We start from the raw sequence: 27,293 nt of genomic DNA, 5'->3' as shown, positions 1-27,293 counted from the left end.
CCTGAAAGCCTCTAGAACGTTGCAGTCGCTTCGCGTGCCTTCCTGCGCGTATATATAATTATGTCACCGCCCATCGCCTTGGCTCGGTTGTATGGCGACAGTCAGCTGCTGTTCAGTTCGCTATTCTGAAGCTGTCACCACCGGGGAATTTGGCACACAGTTAACCTCTAGGAATTGGCGCGCCCACTCCCTTTACCCGCCGCTGTTGTCTAGCAACAGGTAAGCCAAATTCCGCACAGAGATTGCGGGAGGGCGCAGTTGGGCCGGGACGGCGGCTTGCTGCGGTTTTGGGGTCCGGGGGACCATGGCTGACAGTTAACGGACGCTCGTGCTGCTAGACACTGTCCACGGCATGCGGTTCCTGTTGGGGCCAGCGGTTCTTGCGGTTCTTGCTGTGGGCTGAAAAGTGTGGGAGTGAAACGTGTCCAGTTTACTTAACGTGAAGCTGTTCTAATAAATCAGGTTAAAATAATATTATTGTGAAGCGTTCAGAATGTGAAACCTTTAAACGTTGCAGGAAAAACAAGATGGATATAAGTCATGATATGTTGACAAATTTATGCTTTTTTTGTTATGTACTAATGGTCCATTTTAATTGTGTCACGTGGGCAAATGTTTTGGTGCCAGGTGGTTGGGGGTAAATGGTTACATCATAGTCGAGGTGAAACTCCTGTAAACTTTTGTAATTGGGGTCTTCTAGAAAGTCCTGCCTCGGATCCAACACAGATCCAGTCAACGCTGTCTGCTCGTTTCTGTGCACACATCACACATTGTGTTAAAATCACACATTGATTTTAATGTGTTTACACATCCTTTTTTAATTTTTAGCAATGCGATTAGGAAAAAAATTGACATTACTATTTATGTGCTTATAAGGAAGTTCAGGTGCAATATGAATAGCTAAAATGATTAGAACATTGAACAGAATTTTTTGCCTGGAGCCAGTCTAGCTTTCCTCCTCAAAATTATTACTGTGTCAGTCAAAATGAACTGGGACAACATTGCTAAGCTTCTGAGATTCCCAGTGTGCGAAACGACAGAGTTCAAATGGAAAGAACATTGCAGATTGATCTGGAACTTTTCCCCAGAAGGCTGGAGTGAGAAGGAGAATGGACAACTGGGTGGGGTCCATCCAGGAGAGACGGTCTGATCTTTTCAGCTGTCCACACTGTGCGCTCTAGGGTCTTGTGATCTGATCCAGTGCAGTTTTTTATTAATGATGTTTTATCTTTTTTCAGTACAAATTTTTAAAATAACCCCACGCCCCCTGCAGTGTTTTCCATCCAGTGGTACGTGACTGCCCCCCAAGAGGAGGGCTAAAGCGGACACCGTGCCTTTAAGGGGATGCTGTGCTGGGGGAATGCCTCCTATGGACAGTTGGGTCTGGGTGGCCTCGATGAGGAGATTGTGCTAGAGCCCAAGAGCTGTGACTTCTTCACTGGGAAACGACTCTGTGATGTTGGCTGTGGCAGACGGCACACAGCCTTCCTGCTGGGGGATGGTACAGTCTATACATGTGGCTGCAATGACCTAGGCCAGCTAGGTCATGACAAAGCACGTAAGAAGCCAGGTAAGTTGGGGTCATTATGATGCCTATTCCACAATCCATACAGTACAAAATGCCTTTTAGTTGACCTTTTAACTTCTAGTGTTTTCTAGACTCCAGAATCTTCTGAAGTATGAACTAAAACCCTAAGTTTTTGCCAGCTTTAAATTATTAGTTCAAGTTTGATGGGCCACGTGACTCTCACTTGTTTGTGACTTGGAGATGGTTTTGCTTGGGAGGTGTGGGAACCTGGAGCAGTTCAACTTAATCCATCTGTGCCTTTTTGTCCTTCAGAACAAGTGGTGGCTCTGGATGCCCAGAACATTGTGGCTGTTTCATGTGGAGAGGCTCACACTCTGGCTCTGAATGATAAAGGTCAGGTGTTTGCCTGGGGTTTGGCATCAGATGGTCAACTGGGTCTCATTACTTCTGAAGAATGTATTCGTGTGCCCAGGTGAGTACTTGTATTCGATCTAAATGAACAATGTAAATCCTGCAAAACGTAAAATAATGGACAAATCATTGGGTGACTAATTTCAAATGCTTATACTTTCACAGCACAGTATCCAGAGGAAGCATTAAGAGGATTATGATATCTATTTCAATATTCAATATATCATATATAAACTAGTGGTGGGCCGTTATCGGCGTTAACGTGCTGTGTTAACGTGAGACTCTTATCGGGCGATAAAAACGTGCTGCGTTAACGTGAGACTCTTATCGGGCGATAAAAAAAATTAATCTATTCACAAAGTTGGGTTGGGAGCTGGGTCTATACTACGCAAGCTATTGTGCCGGAGTTAAATGGTTACACTAGATTTATAAGTATATTTCTTCTTTCTTGTGTCTTTTAGTTTCTTACTTCCTAAAGACTTTTATTTTGTTTTTGAGACCCGTTTAGTTCTCTTGGACACATGGCGTGATTTGTGAGAGGTGTGTGGGGTTTGTGTGCAAAAAGTTATTTCTTTCATTTTAATTTATGTACATATTAGGAATATTTTGCATATGTGTTATTTTGTGAATATTTTTTAATGTTCTTATAATACTGTATATTGTAGAGAGAGGTGCAGAAAGATGCGATGTTCTGACGCGACCTTGCTTTTTGCACAGAAAATCTCTTGGGTGTCAGCTCATCATTTGTGGTTCAAGAAACGAAATCAAAAAGTTACACAACACAGAAGAAGAACCGCTACACTATGATGACTTTCACCTTGATATTTTAGCGTGGATGTATACCTAGCCAAATTGCACTGTAGGGGGCGAGAACGAGTCTTTGACCTGTGAAATTACCACATCAAACGTGACATGGTAACATGGATGCAGCTATTTAACTGAATAAACAGTTGGTAAACACAAGTACATCTTATTGAACATAATTTATTTTCATCACCAATTATCATAGTAGAACAGCTTTCTCAAGCAGTTTGTGATGCATTTTGGAAACAGGAGATGAGCCCCTGGTCTAATGCGCCATCTGGCTTGAGAAACCCGTTCTCAAAGACTTACTTTTAGTCATTATTTGGGTAGCACACATATTCTGAATGCCTTTGGCAGTATTCAAATGAGCCATTTTAATCTAGATTAATCTAGATGAATGTGGATTAATATAGATTAATCTAAATTAATTCCAAGATTACAGTGAGATTAATCTAGATTAAGAAAATTAATCTATGCCCACCTCTAATATAAACTGAACTTTGAATGTGACCTTTGAAAACATTTTACATTGCGAGGTCATGTGTCTGCAAAACCTTCAGTTTTTTAAGTACATTGAAATTAAATTATGTTCCACATTATCTAAGTACCCATCTTAAAAATTAGGAGACGTAAAAGTGCAAATATGTTTAGCATTTAGGTTTAATTTTTAATGCCATCTTGATTCCTTGAAACAAAGTTTTTCTTCAGAACCAAGTCATCTGCCTCCATCTCCAATTAATGTTGTCAAAAAATCGATTAGCATCTGGTATCGATACTTAAATTCCAGTTTTGCATCTGCCGGTTCACAGAAGTCAGCCACCTGCAGACTACAACAATTCCCAGCTACCTGGAGGACCCAATGTTTACATAAGACATTTTAAACATAATTCTGCAGCACCAAGCTTGATAGAAAGTGTAAAAAGCAAGAGCGCTGTCTGGAAGTATTTCGGATATCCACCAGATATATGAAACCCAAAAGATACGGACAAGAACATTTGCAAGAAGTGCTTCAAAGTTGTCGCTATCAACGCTAAAAGCAGTACAAATTTAGCAAAGCATTTGAAAGTTGTTAAAATGTAGTATGAATATTTTAATTGCCACTGTCAAGCAGTACTGTTGAAGTAAGTTACTTTAATGGCTGTGTCTTTGCTTCTCTCTTTGTGTTTTACAATTAAGTAATTGCAGAGCATGCATCTATTTTTCACTTCTGCGGAATAAGTTGTTTGGCTCTAAAACATTAAAATGCATTTCTTTTATTTATTTTGTTATTTATGTATTAATGGTTTGACGGGGCAGAGAATTGAAGTCGTCATACATCAAGTAATAATAAAGTGATTGCCACTTACAACACAGCACACGATATACAGCAGCACAGCACATGGTGCACACAGTGAAATTTGTCCTCTGCATTTAACCCATCACCCTGAGTGAGCAGTGGGCAGCCATGACAGGCGCCCAGGGAGCAGTGTGTTGGGACGGTGCTTTGCTCAGTGGCACCTTGGCGGATCAGGATTCGAACTGGCAACCTTCTGATTAACCGCTTGCACTGCACCAGTAAATGTTGTGAGGGAAAACAGTGTGAACTGGGGCTCTTGGTACGCAGTGCAACGGGGGACATACGTGTCCATTGAACACTGAACATAACTGGCCGCCGATGCATACAGCTTCGCCCATTTTGTTGGGGGGCGAGTGCGGCGTCTGTCAAAGGAGGGGAGACGCCAGATGCCCCTGTGGTGAGGGAATTTGAGAGGTGCTGCGAAGAGGAATGGGCCAAACTGTCCAAGGATGGGTATGCCAAGCTTGTGGCATCTTATTTAAAAAGACTTGAAGCTGTAACTGCTACCAATGGTGCATCGAAAATTTTGTAATAAGTAACATAACATAGCTATTCTACTTACTACTACATGCTTTCAGGCTGCTGAGTGTAAATATTTAGGCTAGAGACACTTAGCATTGAAAATTTGATGCTAATTATCTGTGTAACATTCTCTAACAGCAGTCATTGTTTGTGTCAAACAAATTATGAATTAGAGGATGTACACTCTGCTTGAAGTGATGCTCGGAGCATCATTCGGAACACATCTAGAAGACTAACACAAAGAATTCCAGGATAGCTTTTTATTGGTTGTTGTCTTGCGTTTTGCCCAGATATTTTTTTTTGATTGGCTGGTAACTGACTGGCTCTCGGCACTTGTTTCTGAGACACGTGCAAATGTCTGCACAAATTCCTTTCAGTTCAGGCAGATTTCTTTCTTCTGCATTTAACTTTTTTACTCAGTAACGTTTTTTTCACGCCTGGAGTAAAAGTAAAAAAGTACCTATTTACCTAAGTACCTATTACAAATTTCTCTCAAAAAAAACAAAACAAACTACTCAATTAAAAAAATGGGAGCAAATATAATTCGTTACTTTCTACCTCTGGTCTTTTGGTGTCAATAGGCTTCCGTTTTTGCTGTACTGGTTCTTGATGGTTTCTGCTTAAATATTTCACAGAAACGGGACAAAGATTTCAAATTGCCTTTCCTTTTATTCAGGTCCATACTACAGGGTTTATTTTTACATGTTGCCATAATGGCTATCGCTAAGTCTAATGTTTTAACTTGAAAGCACGTTGTAAGTCGCTCTGGATAAGGGCGTCTGCCAAATGCCGTAAATGTAAATGTAAATGTAAATGTTTTGCGATTTCACTCTACCTGAAATGCCAAGTAGTAATTCGCGCATCTTCTGTACTGATCTCGCTAAATAGAACGCTAAACAGCAAGTGGACTAAATTTGTATAAAAAATATCTAAATTTGTTGTCCCTGTATTGGTACAATATCAAAACATGAAATATTGCGATATTATGCTGTATTGACCACCTGCCTTCTGTTTTCACAACCTCAGAAACATCAAGAGCTTATCCAATGTCTGCATTGTCCAGGTTGCCTGCGGATACCGCCACTCTCTCGCTCTCGCCAAAGGCAAGTACAAACAGAATATAAATTAACCTTTTAAGGTTAATTTAAGGATTTTGAGAAGTTTTTGGTATGTGAAGGATAAAAATATTAACTAAGGTACAGTTCTTCTGTAATGGCCTTTTTCCTAAATCAAATAAATAAACCATGTTTACTGTGCAGTTATGGCACTGGAAGTCAAAATTTTTTTGTCTCAGACCAAATCAAAAATAATTTAGGTTACAGGTTTAGTGTAACGAAGTGATGTTCCGCAGATGGAACTACTAGTTTGTTAGCATGCTGAAGATTATAGTCAGATGACTTAACAAAAAAGATTCAAATTTTGGGGTATTATCAGAACGTTCTTTAAGGTTTGAATAAAGTATTTTACACATTGCAAATGCGTGACCAGCGAACTTCCCCAAAGAAAGAAGCTTTGTAAATGGGAAATTGGACAGTTACATAATACAGAGTTTCAAAGTTGAAATATGTAATATATGTACAAGGACTCTGTATTACCAAAACATTGTATTGGAGCTGATGTTATGCACTAAATAAAGGATGTTATGCACTAAAATAAATGCTGCTTCTCTGTGCCTCAGGGGGTCAGGTTTTCTCCTGGGGGCAGAATAAATTTGGGCAGCTTGGACTGGGTGTCGATGGTCCAGTGGTGTTGTCTCCTCATCTCATCCAGTCATTGCTGGGCATCCCATTTGCTCAGGTGGCTGCTGGGGGTGCCCACAGTTTTGCCTTGTCCCTCTCTGGTGCCGTGTTTGGCTGGGGTAGCAACAAGTTTGGACAGTTGGGACTAAATGATACCAATGGTGAGAGGTTGCTTTATCATGATTGGATAACCAATTTCCCTTAAGAAAACAAAAACGAAAAAGCTCAGTCTGAAACGTTGGGTCCATGTTCCTCTAATGTACTGTGTCAGATCGCTTCTTCCCTGCCCTGCTGAAGACACTGCGCTCCCAGAGGGTGGTGTGCATATGTTGTGGTGAGGACCACACTGTCGCCCTAACAAAGGTAACCCCTTACAGACACACACACACCTCATCTGTATCTTCACGTTGACCATAATGATTCACTTGCTCAGGAAGGAGGAGTGTTCACGTTTGGAGCGGGTGGATATGGGCAGCTGGGGCATAACTCCACCAACCATGAGATCAATCCCAGGAAAGTTTTTGAGCTCATGGGAAGTGTTGTGACACAGATCGCCTGTGGCAGGTATACAACAGGATATGTGAGTTGCTTTGTGTCTGTCTATTTTTTTTATTAAGGTGGAATAAAGGACGTGCAGTGGGATTTTGGGCTTCTCCTCCCTTATAGGCAGCACACACTGGCCTTTATACCCTCCTCTGGGAAGATCGATTCTTTTGGTCTTGGAGGGAATGGCCAGCTGGGGACTCGTTCCACCTGCAACAGGATCAGTCCAGCACCAGTGAAGGGCCCCTGGGCAGCGTTGAGTGACTTCAGCTCAAAGGACCAAGGTCACTTTCACTTTGGAGACATTTAACAGGGCCATCCTCAGACCTGTTTGCTGAAGTACTCACACAAACCATATGTCACTATCTGCATAAGAACACAAAGTGAAATGTTCTCTTATAACGTTATTTGTGTCAGAAAAAGTATACAATGTTGCTATTGTCAGTATGACCTTGTACGAGCCAATTATTCATTAATTTATTAGTGTTGCTAATAAGTAAGAGGGGACAAAGTGATGAGGATAATTTTATATCATTATTTTATTATATACATTTTATTACATCATGATTGTACTTGATAAATGCATAATTTAGTAGTGTATGCATGCTAATATCATTGGCATATTTTTTTAGCTTCCTGTAGACCGTAACACATGACTTGGCGTTAACTCAGTTGAAAAAGACTTGAAGAATGACTACAGGCCTAATCGTTTGGTCACAAAATATGATTATATCATTATTTTTCTATGTTGTATGCCACTATATTAAAATAGATGACCAAATGACTAGTCACTCTATGAAGTTTTTATGTTTTACATGAATGACTGTTTTGGTTTTGTTCCATTTACTCACTGTCCCTTTGTGCAGACTTTGCAGAGCAGAGATACTGTGTGAAGAGAATCTATACCGGAGGTGACCAGAGCTTTGCACATTACCAATTTCTACAGGTACCACCCTGGAAAATTCTCTCTGCAGTTACCCATTGCTGATCAATTGCTTCTGAGTTTGTGTTGCAGTTGAGCCTATTTTACTCACACCTTTTAATTGTTTATTTACCTCAATTTCTCTGTCCCACCAGTTTACTAAATAATACTAATAATTTGTTCATGCACATAGCATAATAAGTAAACTGATTATTTAATCAACCTTAGATTCATTAGTTTTCCTTCAATTCTACCCATAGGATTCTGTGGTCCCTGATGATTTCAGGATACTGGACCCAAGGCGACACATCTGCACACTCACTTTTGAGTTAATCCAGAAATGGCTGAGCCACGCCCAGGGACGTCTCCCTCATGAGATATCAGAGTATGTGTCTCAACTCGCACGTCAGGGGCCTAATTTTCTTCTTGGTCTGATATCCTTTGACACTGGGAAAATCCATGTGAACAAAAATGCGAGAACTTTCTTTGCTTGTTGGATGGGGTAGAGCTCATTTTAAATCAGGGGCCTCAAACTCAAAGTAGCTGGGGGCCGCAGCACACAGAGTCCGGGTAAGATTGGGCCGAATCAGGTATACCACAAAAAAAGCTTACCATTATACTATATATACCATTATATTATTATACCATAATGTATTTATTATACAAAAACTATAGGATGCAGTTAGGTAGGTGTTATTTAGTGCCATTTATTTTTTATTATGGATTCGGCGGTATGTCCTAGTCATCACTGATGACTAGATCACTGAAGTCATCTGTTGACTTCATAATCAGAGTGCAGGGCTAGCCTGTGGCATAGGTAGTATAGTAAAATGCTAAGGGCACCATCCATTTAGGGGGCACCACAAACGGAGGATGGAAAAAAAAAACATTCCACTATTCTTAAAACTAGGTGGTATTAATGTGTCTTACTATGAGGCCCTCCACTTGCAGTGCTCTCAAGTATCATGCATTGAGCGTGACAGTCTATTTTTTAGTTGTTTGTTACACACTCCCACCACACATTGTAATTCTCAAGCTGAAAAATTATTGACTCAGCGCCCAATATTTCTCATAGTAGCGCCTCACTATGAAACAAGCGTGTCTCCACAGGGTCCTACAGCCTGAAAAACCATCCAATCAAAAAAGAAAGTACATAAATAATAACCAATCAGAAAATTGCAGTATTGTATCTGGGTAAAATACAACACAAGCACCAATGAAAATGCACCCTGGAATTCCTCACATTTTTTTTGCTACTTGTAAAGAAATGTTCGTAAAATTTAATTTACCCAATCCATAGGAGCATCACTTTAAGCACAGAGTAAGTTATCACAGGATGACTGACATATTCTCACATTATAATCATCTCTCTCTCCAATAGGCTTAATAATTTTATTGAATTGTCAGTGCCATGAATCAAATCTTACCTTTACATGTCTGAGCAATTAATACCAACAACAGCACTAATAATAAAATTATAAATGAAACGCCCACAATCCTGTGGCCCATCCGACCCACACCCCCTTTGACACCTTGACAATGGACAGAACTCAGTGGGGTGGGGGCAGGGTTGTGGTGGGGTTTATTGGAATGTCACTCCTACCTGTCATCAAAACTTGAGAGCTAATTATCGTTTAACTAACTCAAGTTCATATTTTACATTTGTCTTTTAAATTTGCAGATGGTTTATTTAAACAAAAGAATATCTGAGACAAAGCTGCAAGGAGGCACCACCACAAATTTTGCCTAGGGCTCCAAATTTGTTTGTCTGGGCCTGCTGAGGTAGTACAAACTTTAATTTAGAAACAAATAAATAAATGCCAGTTGTAGGTTTTTGTTCTTTTTCCCGACCTCTACAACTAATACAAAATGCAGCAGCACGACTGATCTTCAACATTCCCAAATTCTCCCACACCCACCCCTCTGCTACGTTCCCTCCACGGGCTCCCAGTAGCAGTATGCATCAGATTAAAAATACTAATGCTGGCCTACAAAGCCAAACATGGAGTAGCACCATCCTACCTCACAGCCCTTATTATACCTCGTACTGCACCTTGTATACTCCGAGCCTCCAGTACTGCTCGTCTGGTCCCTCCATCGCTGAAGGTAACAGGAAGACACTCATCTAGACTCTTCTCTGTCTTGGCCCCTCGGTGGTGGAATGAAATTCCCCTTGAGGTCAGAACAGCACAGTGACTGAGCAGTTTCAAACAGCAGCTCAAGACCTTCCTCTTTAGAGAATATTTAGATTAACTTGTAACCTTTATATAGTCTTACTCATGAATAGAAAGTACAACACAGTGAATAAAAGATTGTATTCATAGTTGGGGGTCCTACTAAACCATTTACATTTACAGCATTTTTCAGATGCCCTTATCCAGAGCAACTTACAATCAGTAGTTACGGGGACAGTGCCCCCCTGGAGCAATTAAGGGTTAAGTGTCTTGCTCAGGGACACAATGGTAGTAGTGGGATTTGAACCTGGGTCTTCTGGTTCAGGGCGAGTGTGTTACCCACTAGGCTAATACCACTATTTCATCCCACCCTGACTAAAATGACAGACATTGAGCCCAAACCAGACACAACTGGTTTGGGCTCTGGTTTGGGCTCAAATTACAGGTGTAGTCTATATAGCCTTCAGGATTATACAGAGTTTTTATTATCCTATTAGATGTTATTGGGATTTTAGAAAGTGAATGCTTACAAAAAAAAATTTGTAACCTAAAGGCAGATGAAATTGTCCGGACCTCACCAGGAGGGTTGCAGAACTCTTTGTTATATAGTACAGAACAGTCACATTTGCATTATTAAAAGATTTTGTTTCTGTAAACTGTTGGTGTTATTAGTGAAATTATTCGTATGGATCATGTTAAACTGTGTGTGATTACTCAAGCATTCATTTCAAGGTCCTTAAGTGGATTTCTGTTTAATGTCTCTCGTAGTGAGATTGATCTCATCTTCTCATCAGCTTGCTGTCTCAATGGGAGCTTTCTGGATGGAAGGTAATGTAGTGTGTTGTAAATTCAATGAAATACAGCTACTGAATGAATTAATTACATTATGTGGTGGTAGTAGGTAACGCACTATATAAAACAAGACCACAGTCACAGATTCAATAAAAGTCTCACATATTATCAGATTTGCAGCTCAGGTGCCAACTCTTCTTTTCCTCAGCCACCCAGACCACTACAACACCAGCAGAAAGTACCCTGGGGTAGATGTGAATTTGGCCCGCCTTCTGCTGCACAGGCTCAGCCAGAGCCCACAGGTCTCACAGCTGGTAATGTTGCAATTTTACAGCGCTGACTTGAACTCTTTACTTTACTTTTAATTTTGACTGTTTGATACTGTGAGTTAAAACAACAAATTATGTGTTAACCTCTTCCATATGCTTGTGAAATTAAAGTTTCTAGATAATGTGCTTTATTCAGTGTTGTACATTTTTGTCATAGAAGGTCTGTGACCTAGAAATGTTTTCTGCCTTTTGAAGTTCTCTGAAAGTACAAGAATTGTGTACTTTTATTTACTGATTTAAACTCCATAAACCTAGAGATGTTTTGGTCCTATTGCCTGCTTACTGTTACTGAGCTAAGTCGGTTTTTGGGATTGCCTGTTCTCTCAGGTGGCTGCAAGTCTGGAGAAGAACCTGATTCCCAGGCTTACCATCTCTCCTCCAGACATCGAGGCCTTAAGACTCTACCTCACTTTGCCAGAGTGCCCCCTCTTCACTGACCCAAACACATACATCACCATCGCCATCCCTTTCGCCAAGGCGACAATCTGCCTCAAAGAGCCTCCACTCAAAGTGCTCTGTGAGTCCAACCGCTCAATCAAGTACACCTATTAGTCTCAATATTAAAAATACAGTCCTTACGTTGTGTATCCCCCATGACCCCAAGATCACTCAAAGCATCCTGTTTTATCTTATGCCAAGTAGTAAGTTCTGTAAGTTTTGAGGTGGGCCCTTTCATGGATTGAACTTGTGAACCCAGCCACTAGGGACGCAGGTTAGAGGTGTGAACCTTTACTGGTCTCATGATTCAATCCGATATTTATGCATCACGATGCAACCCATTAATTTTTTACTCACATTATGTTTTCAAATACCAAATTTAAATTCTCATACACCTGTGTGGACGCTTTGATTTGCTACCATGAGCAGAAAAATGGTCTGTTCATTCCACACTATGCACAATAGAATCAGATTTGTGCCAAAGTTTAGAAACAAAACTTTCCTAATATCAAACAAAAATGATGTAAAATAAGAGGATGGAATTTTTAAAAAATACATTTGTGCTCTCCTCCTTGAACCATTACCTTATCGTGGTGGAGGAGTTTGAGAGCCCTAATGATCCTAGGAGCTATGTTGTCTGGGGAACTTGGTGTCTCTGATGACAAATTGGTCTTAGGTAAAGGATGAGACAAAGAATGGTTCAGAAGACCTTTCACGGAAAGAAAATCAAAGAGCAAGTGTACTCTGTCCGGAAGGTTACCGGGGAGCCAGGCCTGGAGTTGGGGGCCGTGAGCGAGCGCCTGGTGTCCGGGCTTTCGCCCATGGGGCCCGGCTGGGCCCAGCCTGAACCTGATGCATGGGCTCATCCAACAGTGGACCCACCACCCGCAGGAGAAACATGAAGGGTCCGGTGCAATGTGGATCGGGTGGCAGACCGAGGCGGGAGATTTGGCGGTCCGATCCACGGACAAGGAAACTGGCTATTGGGACATGGAACGTCACCTCACTAGATATAGTCAGACTCACCTTGACACATAGCATTGACTCTGGAACCCAAGTCCTTGAGAGAGGTTGGAGACTCTCCTTTGCTGTAGTTGCTCTGGCTGAGAGGCGGAGGGCTGGGGTTGGCTTTTTGTTAGCCCCAAGACTCTCAGCCTGTTTGTTGGGGTCTACCCCAGGGGATGAGAGGGTAGCTTCCCTGCGCCTTTGGGTCAGAGAATGGGTCCTGACTGTTGTTTGCGCTTATGCCCACCCTTTTTGCTAGATAGTGCTCCGACTGGGGACTCCATTGTCCTGCTGGGGGACTTCAACGCTCATGTGGACAAAGACAGCATGACCTGGAGGGGCATAATCGGATGCAAGCCAGATCTGAACTCAAGTGATGTTTTGTTATTGGACTTCTGTGCAAGTTGGCTATAATGAACACCATGTTCGAACATAAGGATGCCCATTGGTACACTTGTTACCAGGGACAGCTTGGTCGCAGGTTGATGATTGACTTTGTAGTCGTATCATCTGACCATATGTTTTGGACACTCGGGTGGAGAGAGGAGCAAAGCTGTCAACTGATCATCACCTGGTGGTGAGTTGGATCAGGTGGCTAGAGAAGATGCCACGTAGACCTGGCAGACCAAACATATAGTGAGGGTCTGCTGGGAACGCCTGGCAGAAGAACCTGTCAATATGGTCTTCAATTCCCATCAATTTCACCACTGCTCTTCGGGACCGCGTGGCCAAGGTATCGGATGGCCAAGCGGGATGCAGCAGGGGCAGTCACAGAGGCAAAACTTCGGGCGTGGGAGAAGTTCGGTGAGGCCAGGGAGAAAGACTACCAATCGGCTCCAAAGAGGTTCTGGCAAACCATCCGACGCATCAGGAGAGAAGGGCAGCAACTTGCTAACACTGTTTACAGTGGGGATGGGGAGATGCTGATGTCGATTGAGGCTATAGTCGGGCCTACGGGTATACACTGAGGAGCTCCTCAATCCCAACAACGCTCATTCCAAGGAGGAACCAAAGCTGGGATACCTGGGTATGGACTGTCTAATCTCAGGGGCAGAAGTTGCTGAGGCAGTCAAACAGCTACACTTGCTATGGTGATGTAGGGGGCATGGGAGTTTGCCCAACCAATCCACATGTATTTTGTGGATTTGGAGAAGGCTTATGACCGTGTCCCCAGGGGCACCCTATGGGGGGCACTCCAGGAGTATGGGGTGGATGGCCATTTGTTAAGGGCCACTCAGTCCCTGTACCAGAAGAGCGTGAGTTTTGTCCGCATAGCTGTTCCCAGAGAGGGTTGGACTCTGCCAGGGCTGCCTTTGTCACTGGTTCTGTTCATAAACTATATGGACAGAATTTCTAGGCGCAGCCAGGGTGTGGAGGGTGTTGAGTTTGGTGGCAGGAGAATCTCGTCTCTGCTTTTTTCAGATGACTTGATCCCAGACGAGCCCGTTACGAAAAGGGCAGTGCTGTGCTTTTAGAGGCAATGGTGGCCTAATGGTTAAGGAAGCTGCCCCTTAATCAGAAGGTTCGAATCCCAGTCCTCCAAGGTGCCACTGAGGTATGGTGAGGAGGTCCGATATTCAAATTCAAATTCAAATTTTATTTGTCACATATACACAGTCATACACTGTATGATGTGCAGTGAAATGCTTTTTGCAACTGCTACAGACCACAGTATGGCAAATGTTGCAAGTAAACAATGAACCAATATGCAAATATTGCAAACATAACCAAATATTTTTTACATTTTTACGGCATTTATCAGACGCCCTTATCCAGAGCGACTTACAATCAGTAGTTACAGGGACAGTCCCCCTGGAGCAACTCAGGGTTAAGTGTCTTGCTCAGGGACACAATGGTAGTAAGTGGGATTCGAACCCGGGTCTTCTGGTTCATAGGCGAGTGTGTTACTCACTAGGCTACTACCACCCAAATATTACACTTTTACGTCTTTAACATAAAATATGTGTAACTGGTGGGGTGAAGGAGTGCAAATGAGTTACAGTTTTTTTTTTTTTAAATGTTTAAAGAAAGGAGAAAAAGGGCCATAAAAAACAAAACAAAAGAGCAGTAATGTAAAAAGTGCAGAGTGATTTTGTGCAGGGTGATTTTGTGCAGGGTGATTTTGTGCAAAAGAGTCCGGAGTGATTGGGGGTGAAAGTGCATGAGTTCTATGTACTGTTGTTGAGAGCTTGGACCGCCTGCGGGAAGAAGCTCCTCCTCATTCTCTCTGTGTTGGACTTCAGGGAGCGAAAGCGCTTCCCTGATCGAAGCAGAGAGAAGAGTCCATTGTTGGGGTGGGTGAGGTCCTTCACTATCTTCCTGGCCCTGGTGCAGCACCGTTTGCTGTAGATAGATTGAAGGTCAGGGAGCTTGGTACGGATGATTCGTTCAGCTGATCGAACCACCCTCTGTAGGGCTCGCCTGTCCTTCATGGTGCTGTTCCCGAACCAGGTTGAGATATTTCCCATCAGGATGCTCTCTATGGTGCAGGAGTAGAAGTTCCTGAGCACCTTGGAGGGCAGTCTGAAGTCTCTCAGGCGTCTGAGGTGGTAAAGACACTGCCGGGCCTTTTTCACCACGGTGTTGATGTGACAGGACCATGACAGGTCCTGCGTGATGTAAACACCGAGGTAACGGAAGCTGTCCACACTCTCCACTGGGCTCCTGTTGATGACAGGGGTCTGGTAGGTCCTCTCCTGCTTTGTACTGAAGTCCACTATTAACTCCTTTGTCTTGCTGACGTTCAGGTGGAGATTGTTCCTCTGGCACAAGTTAACCAGATTTCCAACCTCCTCCAGGTAGGCCGTCTCGTCGTTGTCAGAGATCAGGCCCACCACGACAGTGGTAGTGGCTGTACAGTTGTATGTGTACAAGTAGGGTACAGCAGGGGGCTCAAAACGCAGCCCTGGGGGCCTCCAGTGCTGAGGGTGCTGGTTGAATATCTCTGTAAACACAGGTGCTAGCTGGTCCGCGCAGGCTCTGAGGATTCTCCCCGAGATGCCGTCTGGTCCTGCTGCCTTCCTGGTGTTCACTCTCTTGAAGGCTCTCCTCACATCATGCTCGGTGATGATGAACGCGTTCTCGGTGCTGGCAGTGTCCTCCCGTCTGCAGCTGCTGGAGCCGCTAGCCGTAGCATCACTAGCGCCTTTAGCTGCAGCCTTGAAGCGAGCATAGAATGTATTTAGCTCGTCTGCCAGAGACACGTCCGCGTTCGTTGTACCGGATGTTGGTGCTTTATAGTCCGTTATTGTCTCTAGGCTCCTAGAGTCACTCTGTTTGAGTTGTGACTTCAGTTTCTTCCCGTAGCGCTGCTTCGCTTCCTTCACCGCTTTCCTGATGCTGTATGGCGCAGCCTTGTATGGTTCCATGTCCCCGGAAGCGAGCCCCGCGTTATAGGTCGCGGTGCGAGATTTCAGAGCGTCGCGGATGGTTTTATCCACCCACGGCTTCTGATTGGGAAACGTTCTGACGATCGTTTTCTGAACGGTGTCGTCCGTTAGTTTCCCAATGAAACTCACAACCGCTTTCGCAAACTCACTGATGTTTCCGGAACTACTCTGGAACATGCCCCAGTCTGCGTCATCCAGTGAGTCCTGAAGAGCGGCCACCGATTGGTCCGTCCAGCGTGCCACCTCCCTCTGAACCGGAACTTCCTGTTTAAGCCTTTGTTTGTATTTAGGCATGAGGAAGATGGCGGCGTGGTCGGATTTTCCAAATGGTGGACGAGATTGTGCCCTGTATCCGTCCTTTATTGTCGTGTAGCAATGGTCCAGTGTCCTTTCGCCCCTGGTGGGGCAGGTGATGTGCTGATGGAAATTTGGCGCTGCACGTTTGAGGCTGGCATTATTATCTCCTGCCACAATAAGCGCAGCATCCCGGTGCTGTGTTTGGTGCTGTGTGAGCGCCTCCTGCAGTTCGCCTAAGGCAGTGTCCGTGTCCGCTTTCGGCGGAATGTAAGCGGCGCTGATGATGACCGACACTTGATGGACAATAGTTCCAGATTCGGTGAGCACGAATGTGTGAGGGGGGCAATGGAATTGCACCAGTTGCTGTTTACCATCAAACACACTCTGCCTCCCCGTGTCTTCCCCGAGTCGCGTGTCCTGTCCATGCAGTGGACCGAGAAGAACTCGGCCGGCTGGATGGCGTGGTCCAGCACCGCTGGGTTCAGCCATGTCTCGGTGAAGCAGAGGAGGTTGCAGTCCCGGATGTCTCTCTGGAACTTTACCCTGTGACTGGACGTTGGCGAGCAGGATGCTAGGCAGAGGTGTGCTGTGTGCACGGGCCCTCAGCCTGTTCCTGACGCCGGCTTGTTTCCCCCGGGGCCACCGCTTCGCGTCGCGTCCTTTGTTCTTCCTCAGGATTTCGGCCAGCTGGGATCCGGAAAAGCAGTCAAAGTCTTCGTATTGTTAGTGCATTGTATACTAATAGAAACAAGAGTGTCTCTACTGTATTTAATGCATTGCATGGTGGTGGATTTGCCGGTGTAGGGTTGTTAAAAGAGGGTTTAAAAAACAAAAACAAACTAAACTTGGTCGGAGCAGTCGCGACGGCAGCCGACCTCATCGGTGCAATCTTGGAGAAGCAGGGGGTAATTCAGGAGGGACTCAGAGTAGAACCGTTGCTCCTCCACATTGAGAGGAGCCAGTTGAGGTGGTTTGGGCATCTGGTCAGGATGCCTCCTGGACGCCTCCCTGGAGAGGTGTTTCATGCATGTCCTGCCGGCAGGAGGCCCCCGGGTTGACCCAGGACATGCTGGAGAAATGATATCTTCAGTCTGGTCTGGGAACGCCTTGGGGTCCTGCTGGAGGAGCTGGTGGAGGTGGCTGGGGAAAGGGTTGTCTGGGATTCCCTACTTGGATGCTACCCCTGCAACCCAGACCTGGATAAGCGGAGGACGACGATGACATTTTTGCTAACATCTTACTCCTTTTCATTTTCGCTTGTGAGACTTTCAGTTGTGCTGCTTGTTTGACTGTTTCCCTACTGGTTTTTCAGTCACTCAGTCCCATTTTACATTTATGCTGCCAGAGAATACGGTTGGAGTTTTGACACAGTTCTCTCGTGTGGGCGGGGTTTTGCCTCATTTACCAGCAGGTATTTGAGTGACCGCTCCGTTCCTCGAGTCTCTATCACTGCGAGATACGTGAGCTTCAAGAACATGCAGAGCAGCAACAGTTATTAGTGATCACCTCATAATCAGCATATTTAATCAATACTTACACAGTTGATTGTTAGGCTAGGCTCTTTCCAGAGCCTAGCCTTGCTTGGCAAATATGATTTATAAACACACTAAGCAAAGAACACTTGCCCTCTTGGATTCTATGGGTTGCGTGAAACTCCTACCTGGAGCAGCGCTGTACTCAGATCAGGCAGCCACAGTCATTGTCGAATCATAAATGTAGAGTAATTTGTGAATAATTTTGCTTTGGATGTGAAATAACTGAAAACATTTTATATTCTAGTTTCTTTATAATAGCCACTCTTTGCTCTGATTACTGCTTTGCACACTCTTGCCATTCTCTCGATGAGCTTCAAGAGGTAGTCACATGAAATGGTTTTGGACAACTGTTAAAATTCATATTATGGCAACAACCAATTAGCTATCTAAAGAAAAACAAATTTTTGCAAAAATTGCAAAAACTTTAATTGTGACTGACCCAGGAAAGGAAGACCAAGAGTAACCTCTGCTTCTGAAGACTAGTTCATCCGAGTCACCAGCCTCAGAAATCGCCAGTTATCAGCAGCTCAGATCAGAGACCAGATAAATGCCACACAGAGTTCTAGCAGCAGACCCATCTCTAGAAAAACCGTTAAGAGGAGACTGCGCGAATCAGGCCTTCATGGTCAAATAGCTGCCAGGAAACAACTGCTAAGGAGAGGCAACAAGCAGAAGCGACACAAGGAATGGACATTAGACCAGTGGAAATCTGTGCTTTGGTCTGATGAGTCCAAATTTGAGATCTTTGGTTCCAACCGCCGTGCCTTTGTGAGACGCAGAAAAGATGAACGGACGAACGGATTCAAGATTGAAGGCACACTGAACCAGCATGGCTACCACAGCATCCTGCAGCGACATGCCATCCCATCCGGTTTGTTGGACGATCATTTATTTTTCAACAGGACAATGATCCCAAACACACCTCCAGGCTGTGTAAGGGCTATTTGACCAAGAACGAGAGTGATGGAGTGTTGCGGCAGATGACCTGGCCTCCACAGTCACCGAACCTGAACCCAATCATGATGGTTTGGGGTGAACTGGACCGCAGAGTGATAAAGGGGCCAACAAGTGCTAAACACCTCTGGGAACTCCTTCTGTTGGAAAGACTGTTGGAAAACCATTTCAGGTGACAGCCTCTTGAAGCTCATCGAGAGAATGCCAAGAGTGTGCAAAGCAGCAAAGGGGTGGCTATTTTGAAGAAACTAGAATATAAAACATGTTTTCAGTTATTTCACCTACATAACTCCACATGTGTTATTAAAATAAAGAAAACTCATTGAATGAGAAGGGGTGTCCAAACTTTTGGCCTGTACTGTATATATTTTCTCCCAGGTAATTGGTGGTCTCGTCTGGAGCCGCCAGTCTTTCTGCGGAGGGTTGAGCTTTATAAGGACGTTGTGGTGTACCTGCTGAGGATGCAGAAGGTGGGCGTGGCACCCACTGAACAAAGGGTCTTTACCTGCTTCCTGCAAACATCTCTGAAAATGCTGGAGATCCTGCATTCTGTAAGTTGAAAATGTTGATGCTGGTTATAGTGCAGTTTGAAATATAATAAGTATGTTGAATCATTCATAAACACTTAACAAATTCTTCGTGTTCTTATGTAAATCTGTTTCCTTTTTGTGTGATAATGGTCAGGACACATTTGTCCGAAAGAAACAGAATCTGGTTTTACTGCCATGTGAAAGAAGTGTGTCTTATTATAGGACAATATTTAGCTAATTTCTTTTGCTGAACTTAGATGGTAACTACAGTTGCTTCCTTATTATCACACTCAGATATGGTTTTGTCTATGACTATGTTCATGTTTTTTCCCCTTCTCTCAGGTGAATGAAAAGGCTAGTCAAATTATCCAGTATGACAAGTTTTACATCCATGAGCTGGATTACCTCATTGACATCAGGAATGACTACATCATGTGGATCCAGCAGCAGATGTACTCTGTGGTGGGGGTGAGTCTTGTGCTATATCTTTTCTGTAGTATGTCTGGTATCATTTTCACATTCAGTGTTTAACCCCAGTCCTGGATTTAGTGTTTTTGAATGGAGTTCTTTATTGAAGTTGGTTTAGTCTAGGACAAGGGCTTAATCCAAGAATGTGGTATGTGGAATTAGCAATTTTGTTTTTATCTGTATTTTTCAGTGGCCATTTTTCAGATGTGTTTTTCAACAAATTCAAACAAATGTATGTAGTGACTGTATAGGTTTTTATTACCTTTAGCCTCTGGATGGTCCAGTCACCATGTGCAAGTACCCGTTTGTTTTCGATGCTCAGGCTAAAACTACGCTCCTTCAGACGGATGCTGTTATCCAAATGCAGGTGAGTTTGCTGCGAACCTGGTGTTAAGGGGGTAGTTTGGTATAGGCTGTTATAACATAACAACTTCACAGCCAACATTTATGTATGGTTCATTTTAGATTTTTTATTTTTATTAACCCAATTGACTTCCACTTAGGCATGCTACGTCATATAAACAGTTCAAACATGACTTGCATGGTATACAAAACTACTATAAATTGCTTTTGATTATGTGATTGATGTGAGACTTTTGCTGTTTTAGATCGCTGTTGACCAGGCCCAGAGGCAGAATTTCAGTTCAATGTTCCTGCCCGTGGTGGAGTCTGTCAACCCCTGTCTCATCCTCATCGTACGCAGAGAGAACATTGTGGGTGACACCATGGAAGTGCTGAGAAAGTCCAAGAATGTGGACTACAAGAAGCCCCTGAAGGTGTTATGTCTCACTCTGCGAAGTTGTTAGGGAGGAAGGAGCCTAATACTTCTTTTCCACTGCTCTGGTTCCCATGCCGGTTCCCAATTTTTGAACCAATGCACAGACAAAAAGGTGCCCATGCCCTAAAAAAGCACTGGCACTTAAACTTTGCTTGTCTAGTAGCAAGAACCTGTGACCTCATACAAGGTGGGCGGAGTGATTGGTAGCTTCATCGGTAGAGAATGACGAGAGCCAAAGTTGGGTAACGTGGAGCACTGAAAAAATGACAGCTCTGATAGCTATATGGACGTCCATAGAAATTCCAACAAAAATAAAATTTCACTAGAAAAGTGAATAAAGAAATAAGGGAAGAACTTAGTCGCAAGCTTCACAGTCGGTCGCAAACAACAGACTAAATTGTCAGTAAGATATAAAAAAAAAAAAAAAAAAAAAAGTGGAAGTGGTGGAGGTACAAAAAAATTCTATTATGATGTAATGGATTTATTTAGTGCCGTGGTCTATGATTTATTATCATGCGACACACTGAACTCCTGTCTACTATAAATGTGGACCAGTTCTCGGTTTGTTTCCAGTTCGGTACTGGCCGAGCACCAGAGCCAGCATCTGACACCAGTGTAGGGGAAAGGAGGTAATCAGAAGTCACATATTTGACATATTTTGTATTTATTTATTAGATTAGACATTTCTTAAATTCAGCCTGAATCATTCACAATGCATGAACTCTGAAAATGTGGTAATATTAAGAACGTATTACAAAAATATTAATTGCTTGTTTTTGACAGCCCTTTCTAGTTCTATGAATTTTTTTTAGTCCATTCATTTCCCCCCATAAATTGGTGATTGTACCCTATTTGACCTCCACATATTCAATGGTTGTCCCTGCAGGTGATCTTTGTTGAAGAGGAGGCTGTCGATGCTGGTGGCGTGAGGAAAGAGTTCTTCCTCCTCATCATGAGGGAACTCCTGGATCCCAAGTATGGCATGTTCCGGTACTATGAGGAATCACGACTCATCTGGTTTTCTAACAAGGTGAGCACAGAGTCATGTGACCGTTTGCATTCCTCATACCAACAATTACTACAGCTTCGTTTTTACTGTGTTGGGATGTCAGCTATATCCCAAACTGGAAACAACTCTTACCTGAATGTGTATGATAGACATACCAGCCCCCTATTAGCTTCTCCTCTATCTTTATGGCCCAGCTTGCAGACCTGAAAACCTGAAAGCAAGCTGGTGCCCCCTTGTGGATGGGATGTGATTGTGTCTACCTAAGGTGTATACTCCACGTCCTCACAACTGTAAATTAGAAAAAAACTAATGTCCTGAATGTGGCTCTGAACCAGGTTAGAGTTATGTATTTTGAATGTTTTGAAAGAAGACGAATGTAGATATGATGGCCTTTAAATGGCTTTATCCATTATTACCTATATGACATATGATATAAGAACTGGAGGTATAGTCACATGTAGACCTGCTGTCAGGATCCACAGTTTCAAAAACAATTTGGCCAAATACCATTGGAAATTTAAACTTCAAAGGAATGTATTTATTTTAAAACCTGTTACTTTTTTAAACTGTGTATGATCCATCATTTTATCTTTGTGATGTTTTTGACATCGTAGTTCAGACAAAACATATTCATGTACCCAGGTCCAATGTAATCTGAATGAAAGAAATTGGCTGATAATGATTGGCTTATACCCCCCCAATAAGTGTTGGGCACTTATTGGTCATTACCAATAAGTGAAGGCAGTACAACAATTCTTTGTTACAGACATTTGAGGACATTGATCTCTTCCACTTAATCGGGGCAATCTGTGGACTGGCCATCTACAACCTCACCATTGTGGAGCTGCATTTTCCTGTTGCTCTTTACAAGAAACTTCTGAAGAGGACTCCCACTCTAGAGGACCTGAAGGAGCTCATGCCAGATGTGGCAAGGTGAGTTGGCTTGGGCTGTGCTTGTCCTTTCTATGATTAAACATAACCATGGTGTCCATGATAAATTACATATTACTGGGCAGAGAAAAAATTATGTGATTCATTTGGTTTGACAGTGAATTATTGATTTAACTGGAAGAAATTGTACAATCTCCACTGAGTTACACAAAGACATATAATCTGTTTTTATATATTGCTTTAGTTTTAACTTTTTCTGTCCAAGGAGTCTGCAGCTACTGTTGGACTACCCAGAGGACGATGTGGAGCAAAGCTTCTGTCTGAACTTCACGGTAAAAAAAACAAAAAAAACATCCCTCTAGTCCACATTACTGAAAAACATTGCATTAAAAAGACCCAGCCAATCTCTGATCCAGTGTGTTCAGGGACACGATTGGTGTTTTGGTGAGGGGAGCAGTTGTTCAGGTTCAGGTTATTTTCCCATTACCACAACAATTCTTAATATTGTCATAGCAGTGGTTCACTGCCCTGTATCTGGAGTTCCTTAGTTTATTAATGGACTTGAATGAAAGCAGTGAAGGTCTAGAATGAAGGCAGATGGTTCTCCAGGATCAGGACTGTAAGGGCGGTTTCCCTTACAGTTCTGTTCCTGGAGAACCATCTTCCTCGACTCAGCCCAGTTTGTCTGTGTCACACACATGGATTTTATGTCAGTACATAATTTTGTTTAAATTTTATATGTAGCACCATGTTTCTGAGAAACGTTGTTTTGTTAAACTATGTACTGTCTAACATGGATTTAGGTAAAATTACAATAAAGCTCACTTGAACTTGAACATGCTGCTGCATACATTTGGTAGTCCTAGAGCAGACCAGTTTCTTTTCCTACGTGTTGGTCATCTTGAAAGATCCAGAATATTTTTCAGGTCACCGAGGAAAATTTTGGTGCAACTGAGGTCTTTGAGCTGGTACCTAATGGCACAGACATTGCTGTGAACAATAGCAACAGGTATTTATTTTACATTTACAGCATTTATCCGACGCCCTTATCCAGAGCAACTTACAATCAGTAGTTACAGGGACAGTTCTCCCTGGAGCAACTAAGGGTTAATGTCTTGCTCAGGGACACAATGGTAGTAAGTGGGATTTGAACCTGGGTCTTCTGGTTCATAGGCGAGTGTGTTACCCACTAGGCTACTACCACAGTGGAATACATCATAATGATTACTTAATGTTTTTTTCATAACTGTGCAAATCCAAAACTGAAAATTAAATGACTGATTTATCGAAATCCTCTTTTGAAATTACTATCTTTCTTGAAACATTTCAAGTGCTCTGAGGGACCACCTGCTAGCGATTTAGTTATTAGTCTTTGTCTGGGACCAGCTTTGCAATAATATAGACTAATAAAACTAGTAACACTGATAGCAATGACTGAATTGTGCAATTTAAATTTGTTTTCCAATGCACAGGTCTGTAAAAGGGTTTGAATTGATATTGCTGTTTTATTACACCTGCTTTAAAAACCTTGTTTTTAGCGCAGGCCATGTGTTTTTCTTTATTGTATGTATGAATTGAAATGGACCATGAACTGCTGTAGAAGGAAGAATATTTTAAACAAAATGATTTTAACATTTTTCTGTCTTGAGAATGTGCACATCGACACTCAACTTTGTCCATCTCACAATTCCTCCAGGCTGGACTTTGTGAATGCATATGTGGACTACATCTTCAACAAGTCTGTTGCTCCCCTGTTCAATGCCTTTTATGCTGGTTTCCACAAAGTATGTGGAGGAAAAGTTCTAGAGCTATTCCAGCCAAACGAACTTCAGGCCATGGTTGTTGGAAACACCATCTATGACTGGGAGGAGCTAGAGAAGGTGCGTTCTTATGCTGGTACAGTGTTGCTTTCCTTGTCTATGGTGACATCTAATGACCTCATAGTTTAAGAACTTAAGAATCAAGTTTTAAACAATGACTACGAAATGTATTAATTTGCTTATGAGTAATAATAAAACAGATTTTAATAGTTAACGATTAAAGATGTCTCTGTAGCATACAGAATATAAAGGTGAATACTGGGCTGAACATCCCACCATCAAGATATTCTGGGAGGTATTTCACAGTCTCCCACTGGAGAAGAAGAAGCAGTTTCTCTGTAAGACAAACTTTTTATTCCTGTGGTAAATCTCAAAGTATCATTGTTTGATTTCAACATAACACTGAGCATTAATTCAGTGGCAGTGGTTCATGTTCCAATTGATCACATCTCTAGCAGGGACTGAAACTAGAATTGGAGATCTATCTGGGTTCGAGTGGCCTTTCATGATTCATAGCTTTGTGTGCTTTCAGTATTTCTGACGGGCAGTGACCGCATCCCAATCCTTGGTATGAAGAGCCTGGCCCTTGTGATTCAGCCCACTGGTGGTGGAGAAAATTACCTTCCTGTGGCCCACACCTGCTTCAACTTGCTGGACCTGCCCAAGTACAGTAGCCGGGAGATACTGAGTGAGAAGCTCTTGCAGGCCATCGACCACAACCAGGGTTTCAACCTGGTATGATTGCTGGGTGTGGCTTCCACAATGAACTGATCTTGAGCGTGAGCAATTACCCCACGCTGAGCCTGGAGCACTACCAATTAAATTTTTTTTATTTCATTTCATTTTATCACTTTAAATTGTGCTGGATTGTCCCTGGTTTTGCCAAACATTATTTTTGCCATTATTTAATCAATTTCACAGATTAATTATTAACTGAAGGGCCCTGTTTCAGTGGTGGCTTTTGATCTGTTCCAGTTTGAAGACTTTTGTAATATTGGTTCAGTTGCTGCATCTGCAGATCTGGTGAATCTGGAGACTTGTGGTGGTTTAAACCCTGGAAGCCAGTGACCAGTCAGCATGCGGGTAGATGGCACAGGTTCTGCAGCATTAAAAGTATCTGTATAATAAATACAAATAAATGAATGACCATGGCACACTGCTATTCCTTTTTGCATATTCAGCAGAATCTGGTAATGACTATTTATATATCAGAGTAACATTTAATATTATAAAATGAGACTTCTTTCCACCCCTCATCTCACGCTGTCAGTGCAAACATGTATTCAAAAAGCAATAAAGCACAAAGTCTCTTACAAGACACATCAGCAAGGCATTAAATGGACATTTTAATAAGGCAGGCGGTACATGTTCTTTAGGCCTTTACTGTGGTGAAATGACGCTGGTGGGCCTTTAAGAGGGATGGTCCTGGCTGAGAATGGAGGCGTGCAGCTGTCAGTGGGGCAGCTCATGGTGAATCAGCTTGTAGTACGAGCCACAGGATGGACAACGCTGGGCATTGCCTTCGTGAAGCCAGAACCACACAATGGCAGTGTTGTCCTCCTCACCTGATGGAATAAAAGAATCCTTTTTAACCACGAATCAGGAACTCTGCATGTTGCCATTCAGGAGTGAAACTTACAGAGGCATCCAACCAGGCGTTTATTACCAATGCAAGGCACAACATGAGGGTCTGCTTTGGTTCCTGCGTACTCTTTGGGTTTCAGGATGCTGTAGGGGTCCTGAAAAACAAGAAGTACAAAGTCTAAGTGCTGAAAGTCATTAGGCCTGGCTTTCACTTGATTATGCTTTTACTTTGCCCTTCTTCAGCTCCTGCAAGATGCGTCGCTCCAGACCAGCAGCTTGTTCCTCATCTGTAGGAATACCTGAAAATGCAGCATTTAAAAAAATTGCCTTCATAAACTTGTTTATGACACACAAAAGACAATAGAAACTAATCCCCGATGAAGATGACCAACACACTAAATCAACAGCAGGACTTTTGAATAAAATAAATATCAGCGTCGTAGCACTTTCCAAATAGTTGTGTCTAAGATACATCTTGTCTAAAACTAGAAATCTAAAACTTCAATCCGGTAATATTTTTGTTCTTTGTACTATAGAACACAGGTGTGTTTATATGAGATACACATTACACTAAGTGTTGAATGCGACGAAGGTTTAAAATCTATTTTAATGTATCTGCGTGCCCCATGGCTTTGTTTGGCACAAAACCCGGCAGCTTTTGCCAAAAGAGGTGGGATCGACCGGGGCCTTCCGTCCACAAGGATATCGTCGGCATGACCTTCATTATAAATTCACTATTTAAATGCGAAAATGTATTTAAATTTTACATTTATTATCTTTTCCTAAACGCAGTCATTAGTTCATATATACCTTCAATTAGGCGGTATAAAATAATCTGAATTAACAATAACCATTTTAAGATATATATTTTAAGTATTAAAATAATTAATATGATAATAATCCTAGTTTGTTTTCTGCTGCCTGAGCTAAAGAAATTCGATATGAGAACTTGCTCCTTACGTAAAAGGGTCAAAGAACGTCTCACCTCCGCCGGACGTCAAACTCCGCGCTGCGCTCCGCTGCGCGTAACCGATCCTCGCCGCCTGTAAACCGCGACAAGTCCGAAGTAGAACCCTGAACGCCATGCCGATTTGTGCTCGCTGCTCCCTTCGTGTGACACCACGGTCCGCCAAGCTCAAATTTAGCTCAAAGGAGGCTACTGAAAATGACGGGCAGTGTCGCGTCCCACTCAAAAGAGAGCAGGCGTGATTCTTAGCCAATAAGACCGAGGGTGGGGACGGCCGAACACGACAGGTAGCTTGCGCGTCAATACAGATAAAATTGGAGAAAGACCGACTGTAGACTGAGAACTGCCTAGGTTTATAAAGTCGCTATCAACAGTGGGAAGGTAAATTAATCTGCAATAACTGTAATATAAAACAATCATGTACAGACTACAATAAATATTTATTTCAGTCCATAGTTACTTTCACCAAAGCAGATTCAGTCATCCTGACCTGAAAACACAGGTGATTCTACAATCACCTAACCAGAG

At 42.8% G+C, this 27,293-nt stretch overlaps 2 protein-coding genes across 5 annotated transcripts; one reads left to right on the top strand and one right to left on the bottom strand.

Annotated features, from left to right (window-relative positions):
* Positions 1–25,368, top strand: herc4 (HECT and RLD domain containing E3 ubiquitin protein ligase 4). 3 transcript variants are annotated; one of them, XM_028963146.1, is made up of 24 exons: positions 1–219; positions 1,274–1,570; positions 1,841–2,000; positions 5,628–5,704; positions 6,280–6,501; positions 6,612–6,703; positions 6,774–6,904; positions 7,007–7,167; positions 7,750–7,829; positions 8,066–8,190; positions 10,748–10,807; positions 10,980–11,085; positions 11,428–11,617; positions 19,097–19,269; positions 19,591–19,716; positions 19,985–20,083; positions 20,325–20,429; positions 21,381–21,524; positions 22,270–22,436; positions 22,660–22,726; positions 23,321–23,403; positions 24,091–24,274; positions 24,450–24,552; positions 24,747–25,368. In XM_028963146.1, the coding sequence occupies exons 2-24, from the start codon at positions 1,345–1,347 to the stop codon at positions 24,953–24,955; spliced, it is 3,090 nt and encodes a 1,029-aa protein (XP_028818979.1). In that variant the 5' UTR covers positions 1–219; positions 1,274–1,344; the 3' UTR covers positions 24,956–25,368. The 3 variants fall into 3 exon arrangements, with proteins under 3 accessions (XP_028818979.1, XP_028818978.1, XP_028818977.1); XM_028963145.1 differs by having other exon boundaries at positions 20,325–20,492; positions 22,663–22,726; XM_028963144.1 differs by having other exon boundaries at positions 20,325–20,492.
* cox5b2 (cytochrome c oxidase subunit 5B2) lies at positions 25,027–27,034 on the bottom strand. Of its 2 annotated transcripts, XR_003743278.1 has the most exons (5): positions 26,784–27,034; positions 26,027–26,097; positions 25,854–25,953; positions 25,599–25,779; positions 25,027–25,331 (listed from the first exon to the last, which is right to left on the bottom strand). XR_003743278.1 is itself a non-coding variant. In XM_028963164.1 (4 exons), exons 1-4 carry the CDS (start codon positions 26,881–26,883, stop codon positions 25,667–25,669), a joined length of 384 nt encoding a protein of 127 aa, XP_028818997.1. In that variant the 5' UTR covers positions 26,884–27,034; the 3' UTR covers positions 25,415–25,666. The 2 variants fall into 2 exon arrangements, 1 of the variants encoding a protein (XP_028818997.1); XM_028963164.1 differs by lacking the exon at positions 25,027–25,331 and having other exon boundaries at positions 25,415–25,779.
* Positions 27,035–27,293: the final 259 nt, after the last annotated feature.

This window comes from Denticeps clupeoides, chromosome 2 (genome assembly GCF_900700375.1).
Source record: "Denticeps clupeoides chromosome 2, fDenClu1.1, whole genome shotgun sequence".
In the NCBI taxonomy this organism is placed as follows: domain Eukaryota; kingdom Metazoa; phylum Chordata; class Actinopteri; order Clupeiformes; family Denticipitidae; genus Denticeps; species Denticeps clupeoides.
This window is presented reverse-complemented; position numbering and strand designations above follow the sequence as displayed.

What these genes read in the sequence shown, in the direction of transcription:
- cox5b2 (XM_028963164.1), bottom strand. Translation starts at nt 26,883, where the DNA reads ATGGCGTTCAGGGTTCTACTTCGGACTTGTCGCGGTTTACAGGCGGCG. An exon ending in GAGTTTGACGTCCGGCGGAG is followed by an intron (nt 26,098 to 26,783) that starts GTGAGACGTTCT and finishes CTGCATTTTCAG; the next exon opens with GTATTCCTACAGATGAGGAA. An exon ending in AGGAGCTGAAGAAGGGCAAA is followed by an intron (nt 25,954 to 26,026) that starts GTAAAAGCATAA and finishes CTTGTTTTTCAG; the next exon opens with GACCCCTACAGCATCCTGAA.
- herc4 (XM_028963144.1), top strand. Translation starts at nt 1,345, where the DNA reads ATGCTGTGCTGGGGGAATGCCTCCTATGGACAGTTGGGTCTGGGTGGC. An exon ending in CAAAGCACGTAAGAAGCCAG is followed by an intron (nt 1,571 to 1,840) that starts GTAAGTTGGGGT and finishes TTTGTCCTTCAG; the next exon opens with AACAAGTGGTGGCTCTGGAT. An exon ending in GAAGAAGAAGCAGTTTCTCT is followed by an intron (nt 24,553 to 24,746) that starts GTAAGACAAACT and finishes GTGTGCTTTCAG; the next exon opens with TATTTCTGACGGGCAGTGAC.